Raw genomic sequence first — 15736 nt, forward strand, 5'->3', positions numbered from 1 at the left:
TCCGAGCAAGGGATCTTCGGAGACTCTGGGGAGAGGATTGAAGAACACAACAATACAGGGACTAAATATTATCCACAAAGCACTAGTATACATATAGATGCAGTCGGGATAAAATAAATCTACGCTCGCACCCTTTCCCCAGCACTGCCGATGACCTTGGGCATTTTCTTGTCGCCAGTTGCCAGCTGTTCTAGATCCGCGACTTTGAAGTAGTGGGGCGCAACTGAAGGAGAAAGTAAGCAACAACTACAGAAAATATGATTAGTTCACATACCCTCAAGCAACCAGGCGGGCTTGATTTCCATCACTTGCCTGCGAATTCATCAGACGCAATGTGAGTAGGAGACATCTGACAACGTACCTCAAATAGGACTTCGATGTCATCACTAATTCATAGTATAACACAGTCTTCACGGGCGGAGTAATCTGAAATAGACTCGACGACGGGTGAATGTAAACGGTCTGGTTCGTCTTTAGCGTTCGATACGAATCGCCACTCTTCTGCAGCTGAGCCTGTACTTACTTCAGTACCACGAACGAGATAACATAATGAGCATAAACTTACGGTGTTATAGAAATATCCCGCCGTCAAAGCTTTTTGGATTGGTGTGACATCATTAGAATTGGGATTGCTGTCGACCACCACTTCTACACGTTCACACAAGCCAGCCAATTGGTCCCGTATATCCCGAGCTCGACTTAGACTTTTGAACTGCAGGAACTGCTCGTAACAAAACTGCTGCGAGTAGTTTGTCTCCGCCCATTGTTCCCATACATTCAGTAGCGTAAAGTGATCGCCGCCCGCTCGTACAAAGTTCTGTCGCGCCTGATCGGCGTGCAGTTTCTTGTCCTTTGGACGGTAAAAAAGTGACGAGGACTCTTGTAGCATCGAAATAATGGTGAGAACCTGGGTATACATATGTCAGTCCGTCAATACCCAGGCGACAAGGCTTCCCGATATGTACCTCATCTGTGCACCGATAGTCCTCACTCGCGATGATTGCCTTGGACAACATGGGATCGACCGGAAATTCAGCCATACGCCGGCCAAGTTTCGTAAGTTCACCGCGGTCGTTGAGAGCACCTAGCGCGTATAGTAGCTCTAATGCTCGCATGAGCGTCTCTCCTGGAGGCGGATCCATGAATTCAAATCCAATGAGATCGTTGATGCCGAGGGATTTCAAGAGGAGAACTACCATTCCTAGATTCGTGCGTTGGATCTCTGGAACAGTATTCTCCTCTAATTCGTTCGCGTATGCCCACTTGGTATACAATCGGAAGGCCTTTCCTGGTCCAACTCGGCCTGCACGACCCGCGCGTTGATTTGCAGAAGCACGCGAACACTAGGAACAATTCAGAACTGAAGGTATAACTACATGTGATTGAGAACACACCGGGACTACAACCAATGAGGACATTCCAGTCCGCGGATTGTAAGAATTTTGTTTGACGAAACCAGGGTCAATCACAAAGACGACACCGTCAATAGTGATAGAAGTTTCCGCAATGTTAGTCGCCAAAACGACCTTCCGGGCACCTTCCGGAGTTGGTTCAAATATCTTGGCTTGCATGTCACTTGGCAAATTGGCATAAATGGGGCAAATGAGGAGCTCTGCAATCTTATTCCCCAATGTCCGCGCAGTCTCTTGCAAGTTTTCTTGCGCTGCTTCAATCTCGTCTTGGCCCTGCACATGACGTCAGTAGAGAAACACCATGATTGACTCAGATATGGATACTGACGGTGAAGAAAACGAGAATGTCTCCCTTCGGCTGAGTCGTATGTATCTGGAAGACCGTGGTAATTGCTGCATGCAAATAATTTGCTTCGGGCTGCGGTGTGTAGTGAATATCAACAGGATATCGTCGTCCAGGAACTGCATAAGCATCTAGTGTCAGACTAAAAGAGTATATAAGACACTGTAAAATCCCTACCGTAGAAGACCGGGGCATCATCAAAATATTCGCTAAATTTAGCTGCATCCATAGTTGCACTAGAGATGAGCAATCTGAGTTCAGGCCGAAACCGCGCAATATCCTTCAACAAACAGAACATATAAGCCCTAAGACAGATATGTCAAATAACGTCGACAGACCTTCACGAGTGCAAACAAAATATCCGTACTCAACGTTCTTTCATGTGCTTCGTCGATGATCAGCGCAGAGTACCCAGCCAGATCCGGCTCGGTCAGAAATTCGCGAAGTAGCATACCATCGGTCATGTATTTGAGCACGGTCTTGTCGCTTGTGCAATCTTCGAACCGGATTGAATATCCCACTTCATACCCTACCTTTGTCCCCATTTCCTCCGCTACACGAGCGGCCACGGACATCGCTGCGACTCGTCGTGGTTGCGTGCATCCAACTTTCTGACCGTTCGCCGTATAACCCGCTTCGTGAAGATATTGAGGCAATTGAGTTGTCTTGCCTGAGCCTGTCTCTGCGACCACAATCAGCACCTGGTGCGCTTTAATGGCATCCAATAACTCTTCACGATACTGATATATCGGCAAGGATTTACGAGTCTCATCTATTGACTGAGCTATGAAAAGAGTGAGACACTGAAAGTAGACGAGTGAAGGTAGTACTTACCGCGCTTCTCCGCCTCATCAATCTGCTGCTGAAGCAGCTTGTCCGCCGCACTCATCTGACCCTCACCTCCCATAGTGCTCTCAAGAACAAACTTAATCGTCTGACTCTCATCAAAAACATACTCATAGTCTTCCACGATTTCTTGTTTGTCCATTGCACCCGTCTTGAACGTACTATGCTTGGTCTGCGCCGCCTCCCACTGATCGACATCAGTGGTGAACTGGTCATCTTTGGGTTTTGCCTCCTCGTACCGCTGATATAATACCCCCTCCTTCCGCTTCTTGTCGATTTTACCCTGCTCCGTGATATAATCTTCCGGTAATTGATAGCCTTCCCACTTGTCGTCAATTTTCAGCCGTTCCTCGACAAGTCTGAGAAGCTCTTTCTTCCTCTCGAGTTCCCGTCGCTCACGCTTTGATATCTTCATCCCAGCAAAGAGAGCCTCATCGTCCGCTATCTCTCGGCGAAGTAGCTCGATTCGTTGTATCTCGCGTTTGGATAGATATTCCTGTCGAGAGTGTTCACGAAGAGATGGCATGGCGAGCTCTCGCGCGAGACCATCATCGGCTAGTCGTCGACGCTCTGCTGCTTCAGCTGCCGCACCCGTGGCCTTTGACGACCGATCCTCTATGACACGCTTCGTCTTCTCTCTATCCCGTTGCTTGACACGCTCGGCAAACTCATCCCTTTCCTTGAGATCGTCTAATCGCTGCCGCTCTCTCCTCGCCTCCTCACCTTCGTGTTGACCAATATCCATGTCATCATCATCCTCCCCACGTCTATGTTCCACATCGTCCAATCGAGGCCTCTTGCTCAGCTTGTCTTCTTCATCACTCTCCCAATCTCTTGCGTCGCTTTCGCGTTTACGACTGTGGCGCTCCCGTTTCTCTTTCGCACTGCTCCGTCCCGAAACCTTCGTCTGACCATCGAAACTTACGCCATCGTTTTGCCCGTCGTCATCTTCAAGCAAAAAGCTATACTTTTGGGACTGTAGGAGCTTAGATCGTTCTTCTTCCTGCTTCCGAGAGGCACCTGAAGACTTCTTGTGCTTAGACTTTCGAGGCGCACGAGAATACACGTCTTGAGCGAATTGGTGCGCGTCGGGTGTGTCTGGGAGCCCGGAAGCGTTAAGTGCAGTGAATAGAGACTCGGGAGACTTTGAGGACGAGGCTGAAGTGGGGATATATTAGCCCATCGCAATGTAATGTGAAGCGATCAATCCCACCTGACGCTATGACATAGTCAATAATACTCCGGTCGGATACACCGAAGAACTACACAGCAACTAGAATTAGCGCCTTCAGTGGTAAAGTCTTGTATAAAGGGACGAACGCGTAAAGAGTTATCACTAACGTATCGCTCAAGTTCAGAGGACATGGGCGATAAAGTTAAGCTGGGCCTGCGGCGCCACCGCTTGAGCGCCAGACCAAGGATTCCAACAATGACAGATATACTACTGCAACCTACTTCAAGATACCTATTTATTTAATTACGTCACGTATTCCAACCTCATTCTCTGTCACTTTGCCGCGCCCCTCGTCGCAGAGTATTTACAAGCTGCCATCGGTTGTATAGGTTGCTTCCCAGCTATTCCCCCCCCCTGATAAATTTGATATCGCGGGTACTTCTCTCACAATTAACTCAGATTAGGTGAGGCTTTCGTCGAGTTTTTGAGTCCGTGTGTACTAGCCGACATGATTTTGGTGTGAGCTACACGAAATGTTTAATACCAGTGGGAGCTCTTTACCGAGTGTAATTATGAATGTCTCTGGCCGCAACTGATTGAATGTATCTCGATTCTCTAGCGGGATCAAGGTCTGCGTGTCTTTCAGGTACATAACAACGGGAAGCCCTCGTGGTCTTGAGTATTACTTGGCTACGCGAAGCCACGGCTACTCGAGTGCTACTATCATCTTCCTCGACTCTTAACCACCCGTGGCCTACAATGTCTCATCCGCTCATCAACCAGCATGGTCCACCACTTTCCCTCCCAGACGCCAACGGTGAGACATACGTAATGACACCTGGTGCAAATGGAGTACCCATCGCCTTGTTCTTCTATCCTGAATCCGGTATGAATGATTCTCACAAATGCCGGACTGTTGATTCGGACTAGCAGAGTATTCGAACCAGGGTCCTACGGTTGTACGAGGGAAGCTTGCCAATTCCGAGATGCCCTTGCAGGTTAGAGTTCTGTGATCCGTGACTCCACGGGCCAGTCTGGTCCCTCAGACGCTAATCTAACGCAGAAAAGGAGTTATACAAACGCGCTAAAGTGGAAATAGTCGGCATCAGCAAGGATCCAGTTGCGAAACAGAAGGCTTTCGTGGAGAAAGAGAAGCTTACGGTGAGAGAGCGTCCTCTGTACATGTCTTATCAGGTATTGACAACGCGTGCCAAGTATCCCATCTTGAGCGACACGAGCGGAGAGGCACGCAAAGCGTACCAGGTTGGGAAAGGTCTCATGGGCCTTACCGACGCACGCGTCACCTTCTTCATCGACTCCGAGGGTATGGTACGGTGAGTGTGGTGGTGTGATGTGTGAATGCAGTGATGAATTTTTCCCCATCAGCGACGTGCTGAACACCACAATCAACTACGGGGCGCACGCCAAGTTTGTCACAAAATGGTTAGATCAGATAGGAGAAGAGACAGGAAACATTGGCTCCACGGACCAATCTGCCAATATCTGACTGGTGTGACTGGGTCACTAATAATGACAATATATGACCAGCTTGTGAACACGAATTTCCACTCTGGAACACGAGGAAGGCGATTAGTCGGTCGATCGCATACGAATGTTCTGCATTGTCTACTGATGGATTCACAGTCAACGAGAAAGGTTTGGCAGCCCGGCTCGACAAGGCGTTGTGTATTAGGATGAGATAACACATAATAATATTATAGACGGTAGCAAAAGATCCCAAGGAGGCGTGATACGACGACGATTGGCTCATTTGCTTGTTGAGCCATTCATCGCCTCTGTGAAGAGGACTTAAAACAATCCTAACCTTCTCAGCATTATGGATAAGAACATACCAGCATTGTGTTCCGCAAACCGAGCCCCAACGCGTTCAGAGTGCTTGAGAAACTTGTCTGTGCAGTTCATCACACACTGCTCCTGGTCATTCGGAGATTTGCTGAACGACGGCGACCCTGAGAGACGACAAAACAACCCACCTCTTTTGACGAGAGCGCTTTGCTCGTAAAATCATTACAGCAGGCGTTGAAACATCGCTCTACAAGATTTGAATACATCCGCAGGAAGTCTTGCATCTGCAGAGGGACGATGGTCACAGCGAGGTCACGGTATGCAAGACACAAGGACTAGCCTGTTTCTTCTCGATGACTTTGGACATGTGTGCCTGTTCGGCCGCGTTCATCTGGGAGAAATCCATGGCTGCAGTTGGGCTTGGAAGCAAGTAACTAGATAAGACGTGTGCAGCTGGCACTGAGGCTGCAGTTGCGCGAGTGCCACCCAACTGATTCGGTCACGTGCGTCATCTGTTAGATGAGCGTCTAATAGCCGCTGCACGAACTCCGCCTATGCGCCGAGAACACGGAAATTAGAATATATATTTGAAAACATTCCGCAGCTCCGAGACCCATCCGAAGCCCATATTATGTCACCGAACGGCGCTATCTACGACTGTCCGTGTTACAGCACGGCGGTCACTGGCGGGCAGTATTAAGTGATGAATTTTAGGTGTACTTCACAAGGCTGCTGGCAGGCGTCGTAAAGCGCCAGGGTTCAGTGTGAGTTCTCGCGAGTCTTATGTACTTTCTACCGCCGTGGCTGGTAGAATTAGTATTTATTTGCCCCCTCCTGTCCCCGATCGTTGATGCCTCACCAAATGTCAGCTTGTGATTTAACAGCCAAAACCGATTTTGAGCAATCTCTCGACCAGTCGTTCCAATTGCAGTGCAAGCTTAAGAAGATATTTCCAGTGAAAATACCATGACAATACTTAAGGATATTCATAGGGAATTTGAATCGATAATGCTCTGGATACACTTAGGAAACATTTGAAATATATCTTCCAAAACTTTCCAAAAAAAAGCGAATTTTCGTGCCAATCTCCAGGTAGCATTCATGATATTTCCAAGAAAAAATTCAATGTTGATATCCTCGAGTATTTCCACAGAATCACAGGTGGAAATACTCTGTTATGGATGCAGTGCTGATTGTAAGTCTGTAAGCGTACTATTGTACCCTCGACTTGACCAAATTTGGGAGGTGCCCCTTCGGTATGGAACCGGATTTCGGACCGAGCCGGAGGGGGCGGAGGAATTTCTAAATATTTATCTGATATGATGTAACTTACGACTTCGTGACCTGAGTGCTCCTTCCTCTGCTTTCCTACTGCATATTGATCAGAACACTCAGCGAATTCCTTCTCACGCTTCTGCCCTTACGGGGTTCCCAAGAACGTGTAGCGCTTGTCTCACCAGTGGGTATAAAGCTAAAGAACATCCATCTCTCCCTCATTCCCATCTCGGACACACCGTATTTACTTGCTCATTCTAGTGTCTCAAAATATGGCCGTTACTGTCCGCGAGGCTCTTAATAAACTTGACGACCGTCGGGTTCGGGCTACGAGGCCTTTGATTCCTCCTCAGATCCTTCAGGAGGACCTACCTCTGTATGTAGATTTCCTTTCAACATGTGAATCACGGCTCAAGACGCTTTCTAGCACACTCACTGCTTGTCAAACGGTACTAGAGGGTCGAAACGCGACCGAGAATATATTACGTTCGAATGACGATCGGCTGCTGGTCGTTGTAGGGTGAGTGTCACTTCCTTAATCCTATCTAGTGGTCTGTTTACCCAGTTACTCTAGACCATGCTCTGTCCACAATGTAGAGTCCGCCCTCGAATATGCTCGAAAACTTTGTGCCTACGCTGCACAAGCCAAAGATGACTTGCATATCGTTATGCGGGTCTACTTTGAAAAGCCTCGTACCACCGTCGGTTGGAAAGGCTTAATTAACGACCCCGACATGAACGGCACTTTCCAGATTAACCGAGGCCTTCGTCTTGCTCGCACGCTACTTCTCGATATCGCCAAAATGGGCCTGCCGGCCGGCTGTGAATTCTTGGACACGATCAGCCCCCAATACACTGCAGATTTAGTGTCATGGGGGGCAATCGGTGCCCGAACTACGGAATCGCAAGTGCATCGCGAGCTTACCTCGGCACTTTCGATGCCCACCGGCTTCAAAAACTCAACGGACGGCAGCGTTGGAATTGCCATCGATGCCTGTCGGGCTGCGAGCAGACCGCACGTATTCCTCAGTGTTGGAAAAGGTGGCCTTAGCAGCATCGTAGAGACGGAGGTTCGCTTTGATATTATCTTGAGCACAAGTAATCGACTCATGTTTTATAGGGCAATCCCGACGTGCATGTTATCTTGCGTGGGGGCTCTAGCGGACCCAACTACGCGGCGGAATTCGTCCGCGACTGCGGTGGGAAACTGGCGAAGGCAGGGTTCCCGCAGAGAATCATGGTGAGCTCTAGTCTGATACCTTCGATGATATAGTCTTATCAGGGTCTGTTAGATTGATTGCAGTCATGGGAATAGCTCGAAGCAACACCAGAAACAGATCGAGGTCGCAGAGGATATCGTAAGTGGTATAAATGTGGACTCCTGCTAGAGTATCTGACATCTAGTGTAGGCGAAGCAATTAGAGTCCGGAGATACATCGCACATGATTATGGGTGTCATGATTGAGTCCAATCTCGTGGAAGGTCGACAGGACATTCCTGTATCAGGACCTGCAGGTCTACAGTATGGGCAGTCCGTTACAGGTACGATTTTTCTTATCGGTCTGTGGTAATGGCGACGTAAATCCGATTAATTATGTTTTCTGCCAGATGCGTGCATTTCTTGGGAACAGACGGTGCCAGTTCTTGAACGCCTCCGTGAGGGCGTGAGAGGCAGGCGTGCGCTTATTCACAAGAAAGCCTGGGATGCCGGAGCCAGCGTCGTCAAGGTTGACGTTAATAAGGTACATGGCGTAGGGCCCGTCGCGGCAAATGGCCACGGAGTTGACGGCGTGCATGTCTGAAGTTGCACATCAACTGTCAAGAATTATCCCTTCCGTCGTCCACGTAGTAAATATATGTATGCGCTGCCGAGAGTATTTGGAGTTTATAGACCGATCTGTACGAATATAGCATCCGATATACCACAGAAGTTGCCTATGTCAAAATCATGGCAACTATTATTGTTGAATCAAAATCGATTCAGCCTTCGCGGAACTAAAAACTTGTCTACTCACCCGGCGGGCCGGAGCTCTAGACGGTGATCCGAGCGCGTGGAAAAGTATGGAAGTGGCAGCCGCTGAATTTGAAGCTATGCGCGACATTGCACGTCGACCTCGTGAGCTGGCGAGTGCCTTGTTCGAGTTCCTCATTCACCACTAGAGGGCTCTAGATGCCGTCGCTCCCGTTTGCTTTGTTCCACAGTGGTTGGGAGAAGAATGTTTGGCTCTCGCCTGTAAGCCGCGTCTTCCAAGCTATCAGTGGTCTATTCTCATGAAGCTGCGGAACCTCTTACTCAACAGTGCCTCTTCGTCTTGACCAGCGTGTGGACCGAATGGTCAATTGTGACTGGCCACGGCCCGGAGGCATTCTCGGTATCTGAAACTGCTGCCCGGTTCTTTCTAGTGGAAGCTGTTAAGCTAGTTCTCTCCCTGGGATGCTTGCTCCCGCGAGAGAGTGCCTTAGGTTCACAATGGGTCGCAATTCATACCGATGATGAAGAGGGGGAGTTCTCAAGAGTATTGTCCGATGATCATATTGGTCGACACTCTGAGTCTCAGGCTTACGGGAGCCGGAGAAACTTCTCATCCACGGTGTCTCAAACGACACACAGATCGACAATTGCGTTTATCGTGGCAACTTCCGCACTATTTGCCTACTCCAAGTACAGTGTATGTCTCAGTGGGTTCTCACGTGTTGCACGCATTGATTAAGTCCACGCTTTGGTTTTTTCCCAGACATTGATCACGCAGCATCTCACGGATCCATTCACACTATATCTAGACTCATCTGTTGCGACAATCATAACCCTGATATTTTCTTATATATTCCTATTGCAATATTTTTCAGCCGTACAATGGCAGACGGCTCTACTTCAGGTAAGTGATTGCCATTCGGTGAATGAGATATTAGTGAGTAACTGCTAAACGCCACAGCTCTGTGGATATCTTGCAGTTCGAGTAGGTGGAAACTCACTACCTCATTGTATTTTTAGCTGATATTTCCCCTGTATGGCTCTGCCTATATAGGCTAGTTTCATGCTTAAGTCTCCTACCCAAGCTGTGTGCTCCATCTTGATTGCATCTGCGTTATCTACTTCACTTTCCTGCGTGATTCTAAAAAATGCAAGTGAGGCATGGAGCATGTTTAACCTTTACTGCTAATGGATTCATGCAGGCTTACAACGCATCTCACATATCACTGTGCCCCTTGCACATTATATTATTTGCTTCAGGACTCGTCATACATGCGTCAATTTTCCTAATATACTTACCAGGCCACATCTCGGTCATGTCGATCGTAAATCCGTTTTCAGATGCAACCGGCTGCTTTGCTCAAGCCACAAAGGATATTATGACCCTTGTGGTCATATACTGTGAGGTTTTTTCCCATCAAGGTTGGTCTTTTGACTGAAAACTAAAGATGTTAGTATGGGATCCCGCAACAGAGAGCATCTTGTCATCATCCGGCATGGCATTATGCATGATACTGTTGTCCACTCGCCTTGCTAGAGTCCACTCCACCCTGTTGGCAGGGTGTATTTTTGTAGTTCTTGCATCGATCATCTACTTGACATATAACCAGCCCAAAGAAGATGATCAGCGGCAAGCAAAGGTCAGAATGACAGATATTCATCTTCATTTCCAGCAACTTGACGTGAGAATAGAGACCCACGATCCCATTTCGCCGGGTGCTCAGCGCGGTGCTGCTTCTGGGCACCACATTCTATCTTACGTTCACTGCCTTTTGGGGATGGCCAATGGTCTTCCGTTTTCCTCGAACACCTGAGACCGTTATGGGTGCACTGGACGCCGCGTTAGCTGATTGTACCCGAAAACCCCTCCCGTCCCTTTCGTTCTGGCCTACCGAAAGAACTTATCATTCATTTGATAATATCCTTCTGATCGTGTTCTTTAGTCACGCGCGGTATGACGCCAACTTGGACTATTACAGAGAAGTTTACTCTCAGTTTTTTCCCAATGTAAGTCTTCGCCTTCTACTCACCGGAGAGAACGCGTGCGACCCATTGCTAGATTGTATTCGTTGGTCCCGGGAGTAGAGAAGATGCAGGATTTGTCCACTCGTACGATGTCGTCGTGGATTCCTATCAGTCTGACGAGGAGCTAACCGACGACCCTCATTTGTACAAGATGGCCGGAAGGGTAGGTCGATGAGAACCGTCCTATTTCTGCATTGCTTCTCACACATAAATAGATGGCGCATCACATGTTATACACGGTTATGAACGATTTCGATTGCTACGATGGGTATCTTTGGGCCCCTTTCGACACGCTTCTCAACGTTCCCCGTCTCCAACAGTTTGACCAGCGATACTTCTGGTATCACTCTCCGTTTGCTGAGTATGTGCATAACTCAGCCTTAGGTGACGCAATCGCCAATGCGAACAGAAGTCGACATGCGCCCCCCGCAAATGTATCGCCTGATCCAACTATCGACTTTGGATCTAGCTGGAGAGGATGGGGGCTTGATTGGTGGTGGGTGCCATTTTTATGGCTTCATTTCTGCTGACGTACAAACCACAATGTCAGGTGGGGGTCAGTGCCCGGAGTTTTTCTCGTTCTGTGCTCAACCTGACACTGTCTATTGGCAGTGATCCTCGCGTAGGGCTTGTGGTCTGCATGGAAGCCTTTAACAAGGTACCCGCACGTCTACGAGAGCGCTTGGCATCATATACAAACGACACCACAAGGCTGATTGGGGGATCGGCGGATACGCTCTATATACCTGGAAGGCACCGACGAGTCTTCCTAGATACACTCGCTCTGTTTTTAGCGACTGATTGCTTTTTGGAAATCGCTACGCCGACTGTGGTGCACCTAGTGGTGCCTCCTGACGAACCCATCCTGTTTGTGGACCATGTGAGTGATCCGCACTCTCGCCGCTCCCATTGTTCGGCTGATGAGAGATTTCGCGTCTGAAAAGTGGTGGATCTGGCAACCGCCCTTCAACGCTACGTTTGTACGGCAAAAATGGTTGCAAGGGTATGAGGTTGATACATTCCATACGTTCCATTGGGGAGACCGAGACGAAGACAGTGTCTGGCGAGGAAAGCCTGAACACATAGCTGATGTCCGTATGCTCCTCACAGAATCTGCGCAAAGGCAGGGTGTCACCTTTGACGCAGAGGTATGAATGCTACGTCCATTTGAATGGTGCGTAAACTATATTGTTTTACAGACGGATTGCTATGTTGACAGATGCTGTTCAGTGGTCTATTGCTCTGCTGCTGTCATCGACTATTTTGATCAATTTTGGTGTCGTTCGTCCGTAACTATTATTCTTTCCATGACTACTAAATGGTACCTATCTCCGACGATCGGAATGCCGAAGCATCGAGCCGCTGGCGGCGCTGAAGTCCGACCCGGTCTTGAATAGCATAATTGTATACGCCACGGTTCAATTCACTGCTCCCGTTGTGCTGTTGAATTACAAGGTTCAATGACGGCTGCTTCCCGTACGAAACCCGGTATGACCGTTGTTAGAAGCGTACTTTCTTAGGTGCACTTGCATTCACCGCAGCACCATGATGTATGCGCTACAGAACAACCGCCACAATTACATGAACCTTTTGCATACAACATGGCTATATAACAGTTGTTTGATACAGTTCATGTAATCTTAATATACAAGTTGTGGTAGATGTTAGGCATCTACCGCTACTACTAGTTACCTGTTTGTCTCACGAGGCGGTGTATGTCAACCACATAATATGCTCTGCGAACCACCAAGAAACCACTTGAGTTACTGACGGCGTACCTAGAGCTACTGAACACCAGCATGGTCTACATAACGACACATCAATGGCGCTTCAATTCTTTGAGTGCTGCGGGGTGCTCGATGGCAACTGATATGACCTGGAAAAGAAGGTGCGTCAGCACTTGAGACGAGGGGACTTCTGATTCCTGTGCGAATAACGAACTAGATACTATGTGCGGGATATAAGATTCAAGACATCCCGTTAATCTGACCAGCAGGATTGCTGTCTCCTGGACTTTCAAGTGACAATTTGTCGTTTACGACATGCAATGTCATAAAGTGGCATTACTTAAGTATCGATCGATGACAAGACATGTTGTGTAGGAAGGGCACTCACGGACTAGTATGCGCAGTTCTTCATGTTGGTTATTGGCAAACCTGGCCCTGCACTGGTCCTGGAAACAGCCGCATGACAGACCCGACCATCTCACATCCTGGAATTATCATGATGACTGCGTAAACCAAATCGAAGCAGTTGTTGTACTTTGAAGTACAAAGTACAGCATTTGACATCCACAGCCATAACGCGATCGAGGAGAATTATTGGTGCGAGACACCAGCATTGAAGCGGAGGAATGTGCTGGGGCCCTGAGGCGCACGCAGAGTCTCCTGACAGAGTGTGTGGGAAGAGCGTGTTGAATAAAGCAACTCTGCTGAGCATCTCTGATAACTTGGAGGGGAAGTGAAGTGATTGTAGCAACACCTAGGCTTCTTTGAGAGATGGCAGGCGGTTCTGCGACTGGTTATCGCTCCAAGATACCCACGACAGGTGGATTATCATTCTTCGACGTAGATGGGACACGTTCGGGGACTTCGGATTCAATTAGGGCAGTTCCTGTGGCTGGCCGTCTCAGCCTGCGGGCTCGTCTCGTCGGCGCCAGCGATGCTGAGAATGCCATCGATGGGGCGGGCAGGCGGCAATGGCGAGGAAAAGGGAACGGAGGATGTTACGGGAGATGCGATCCACAGGCGGACGGAGTGCGAGTTTGTTGCACTGCAAGTTTCCGAAGGTGGCAGGAGGTGTGGTGATGATCATCGACCGGGCGTTTATAGAGCACCGCTCAAGCAGCGCTAGTCCATGTATAATATCCCGTTAGTGGTCCCCGCCCTCTCCTCCGTCGGACACCCTCCTTCCAGCCCCCACCATGTCTAACTCGACCAACTCCTCAGCGGGGAGCAACGGTACTATCACCCTCCCTCCGTCGCTAGATCTGCCCTCGCATCTCTCCGCTCAGAAGTACTTCTTCGTCTGCACTCTGACCGTTGCCGCCTGGGACGTCCTGGTGCTCACCCCGCGGACATGGCGTCTCATGAGGAGCAAAGGGTGGCCGCTTCTCAAACTGATATACTATTTCTTGCGCATTTACACACCGGCCGAGTTCACTATTGTCGGTACGTTGCTCGGTCGTCAACGCGCATTCGTGTCAACTACTCACACTTGCGCAGGAATTGCTTTCTTTGATACCACCTGGTCTCTCGAGGTAATGAAGTCTTCCTCATGATCGAATACTCTTATTTACGCCAATTACAGCGGTGCTCAAAATTCTACCTATTCGAGCCGATATGCACTGCTATCCTCCTCGCTATTACATCATTCGTGCATGTCTATCGGGTCCACGCTATCTACGAAAAAAATCGATCTATTTTATACGGTATGGGCAGTCTGTACGCCCTTCAAATCATCGTGACTGCCATTTGTTGTGGCTTCTACCGTTGTAGGACTCATCATCAGTCGGGGCGCTTAGTTGATCTGACACATTTGCAGATACGCCTTTGCTGCCGGGCCAAGGTTGTATTGCAGAGCCTAAGCAAAATTGGGTGGGCATTTACTGGCTCTCTGTCTCGTTGCTGTACAGCGCTTCGGTGCGTCCACATTGTGAAGCGGAATAATGTGTTCCATTAATATGGTTTGGCGCGACACAGCTGTTCCTTGCTATACGCCGCTCGTATCAATCATATCAGTCTAAGGCTGTCAACTTGTGGAAGCTCATGCTCCGCGATGGACTGAATCTGTACATGGTGCGTATATGGAAAAGTGGACCTTTTGAACATAGCTAATGGAGTTGCAGGCTATTTGGCTTGTGAATATGGTGAACATGTTCTTCTGGTTCATTATTACTCCGACCGGTCCCGATGATCCCATTCGGACAATTGTGACTAGGTGCGGGTATTCTAGCGAATTGTGATTTCACCTTTGGCTAACTCGTTATGGTCCAGCATGGCTGCTGTCCTGACGTCTTCCATGACTATGCGTATTATCCTCAATGTGCGGGGTGGTCTGGCTAACGGTGGTCGCTACAATGCCGTATCCAAGACTTCCAATGTGCGCTCTGCAGGCACTATCAGGTCTCAACGCGCACAGGGCACCGGTACGAACCCTGTCTTGTCGATACAGCAGGTTCAACAAGGCGCGACATACACCGTCCCGCTCGGCACGGAAAGTAAATCGAACGACTGGCAGGGCGAAGACGGTAAGAGCAGCGTCGTCGGCGCAGAGAAGGGCGATATTTACACAATTGAGCCTGTCGTTCCCGATGGAGATAACGGAGTGAAGATCACGATTGATACTGAAACCCACATGGTCGATTCTTTCCCTCAAGAGAAGTGAGGTGACTGGCTCACGTCAGTTGGGTGTATTATATGTGGAACTCTTGGTGATGCAGCATAAGTTGACGCGATTTATTCCTGCTTCTTACTATTGATTGTTGTTCTGTACTTATTTATGTTGCTTCGTATACCGTCGCTCTCTAATTCTGCTTCCGCAACCAGGTTATCCATCTACTTGTGCATGAATGGGATTTATTCTTGCCATGGACGTGTGATATCGTCCAATTCAAGCTGGTGTTATCGAGAGGATATTGATGCTTATTTTCGATTTCGACGAACAAGTCTGCTATACGACGGACGCTTCCATCAGACAGATTTCAGGAACTTAAATTACTAACGCGCATGATCATGGCACACCCACAAATATTGGACGCCATCTGAGCTGTCAGTGTAACCATCGTGATTCCCATCTCTTCTGCCGTGCAATTACAATGGCGTTGTGCCCTCACCACGAGTCACCAGTACCTAGCAAGTAAGGCTCAAGTCATTCAGGATCAA

The 15736-nt window shown here is 48.7% G+C and overlaps 5 protein-coding genes across 5 annotated transcripts; 4 read left to right on the plus strand and 1 right to left on the minus strand.

Annotated features, from left to right (window-relative positions):
• Positions 1 to 119: 119 nt before the first annotated feature.
• Positions 120 to 3966, minus strand: FIBRA_03952 (uncharacterized protein; the record flags this gene model as incomplete). The annotated part of the gene is made up of 12 exons (XM_012325774.1): positions 120 to 223; positions 275 to 312; positions 362 to 513; positions 566 to 907; positions 966 to 1343; positions 1395 to 1685; positions 1741 to 1874; positions 1933 to 2035; positions 2094 to 2539; positions 2590 to 3759; positions 3815 to 3863; positions 3922 to 3966. The coding sequence occupies 12 exons, from the start codon at positions 3964 to 3966 to the stop codon at positions 120 to 122; spliced, it is 3252 nt and encodes a 1083-aa protein (XP_012181164.1).
• Positions 3967 to 4534: 568 nt separating this feature from the next.
• FIBRA_03953 (uncharacterized protein) lies at positions 4535 to 5113 on the plus strand (the record flags this gene model as incomplete). Its single annotated transcript, XM_012325775.1, has 4 exons — positions 4535 to 4661; positions 4709 to 4773; positions 4844 to 4936; positions 4991 to 5113. The coding sequence occupies 4 exons, from the start codon at positions 4535 to 4537 to the stop codon at positions 5111 to 5113; spliced, it is 408 nt and encodes a 135-aa protein (XP_012181165.1).
• Positions 5114 to 7128: 2015 nt separating this feature from the next.
• On the plus strand, positions 7129 to 8658 carry FIBRA_03954 (uncharacterized protein; the record flags this gene model as incomplete). Its single annotated transcript, XM_012325776.1, has 7 exons — positions 7129 to 7232; positions 7284 to 7376; positions 7431 to 7926; positions 7977 to 8096; positions 8149 to 8214; positions 8266 to 8398; positions 8465 to 8658. 7 exons carry the CDS (start codon positions 7129 to 7131, stop codon positions 8656 to 8658), a joined length of 1206 nt encoding a protein of 401 aa, XP_012181166.1.
• A 368-nt stretch (positions 8659 to 9026) lies between these two features.
• Positions 9027 to 12146, plus strand: FIBRA_03955 (uncharacterized protein; the record flags this gene model as incomplete). The annotated part of the gene is made up of 11 exons (XM_012325777.1): positions 9027 to 9089; positions 9157 to 9525; positions 9592 to 9732; positions 10439 to 10468; positions 10521 to 10835; positions 10888 to 11016; positions 11069 to 11349; positions 11404 to 11409; positions 11466 to 11733; positions 11798 to 12001; positions 12084 to 12146. The coding sequence occupies 11 exons, from the start codon at positions 9027 to 9029 to the stop codon at positions 12144 to 12146; spliced, it is 1869 nt and encodes a 622-aa protein (XP_012181167.1).
• A 1630-nt stretch (positions 12147 to 13776) lies between these two features.
• FIBRA_03956 (uncharacterized protein) lies at positions 13777 to 15239 on the plus strand (the record flags this gene model as incomplete). The annotated part of the gene is made up of 7 exons (XM_012325778.1): positions 13777 to 14023; positions 14078 to 14112; positions 14163 to 14346; positions 14397 to 14494; positions 14555 to 14650; positions 14701 to 14792; positions 14849 to 15239. 7 exons carry the CDS (start codon positions 13777 to 13779, stop codon positions 15237 to 15239), a joined length of 1143 nt encoding a protein of 380 aa, XP_012181168.1.
• Between the last annotated feature and the right edge of the window lie 497 nt (positions 15240 to 15736).

This window comes from Fibroporia radiculosa (genome assembly GCF_000313525.1).
Source record: "Fibroporia radiculosa TFFH 294 genomic supercontigs, scaffold2492, whole genome shotgun sequence".
NCBI lineage: Eukaryota > Fungi > Basidiomycota > Agaricomycetes > Polyporales > Fibroporiaceae > Fibroporia > Fibroporia radiculosa.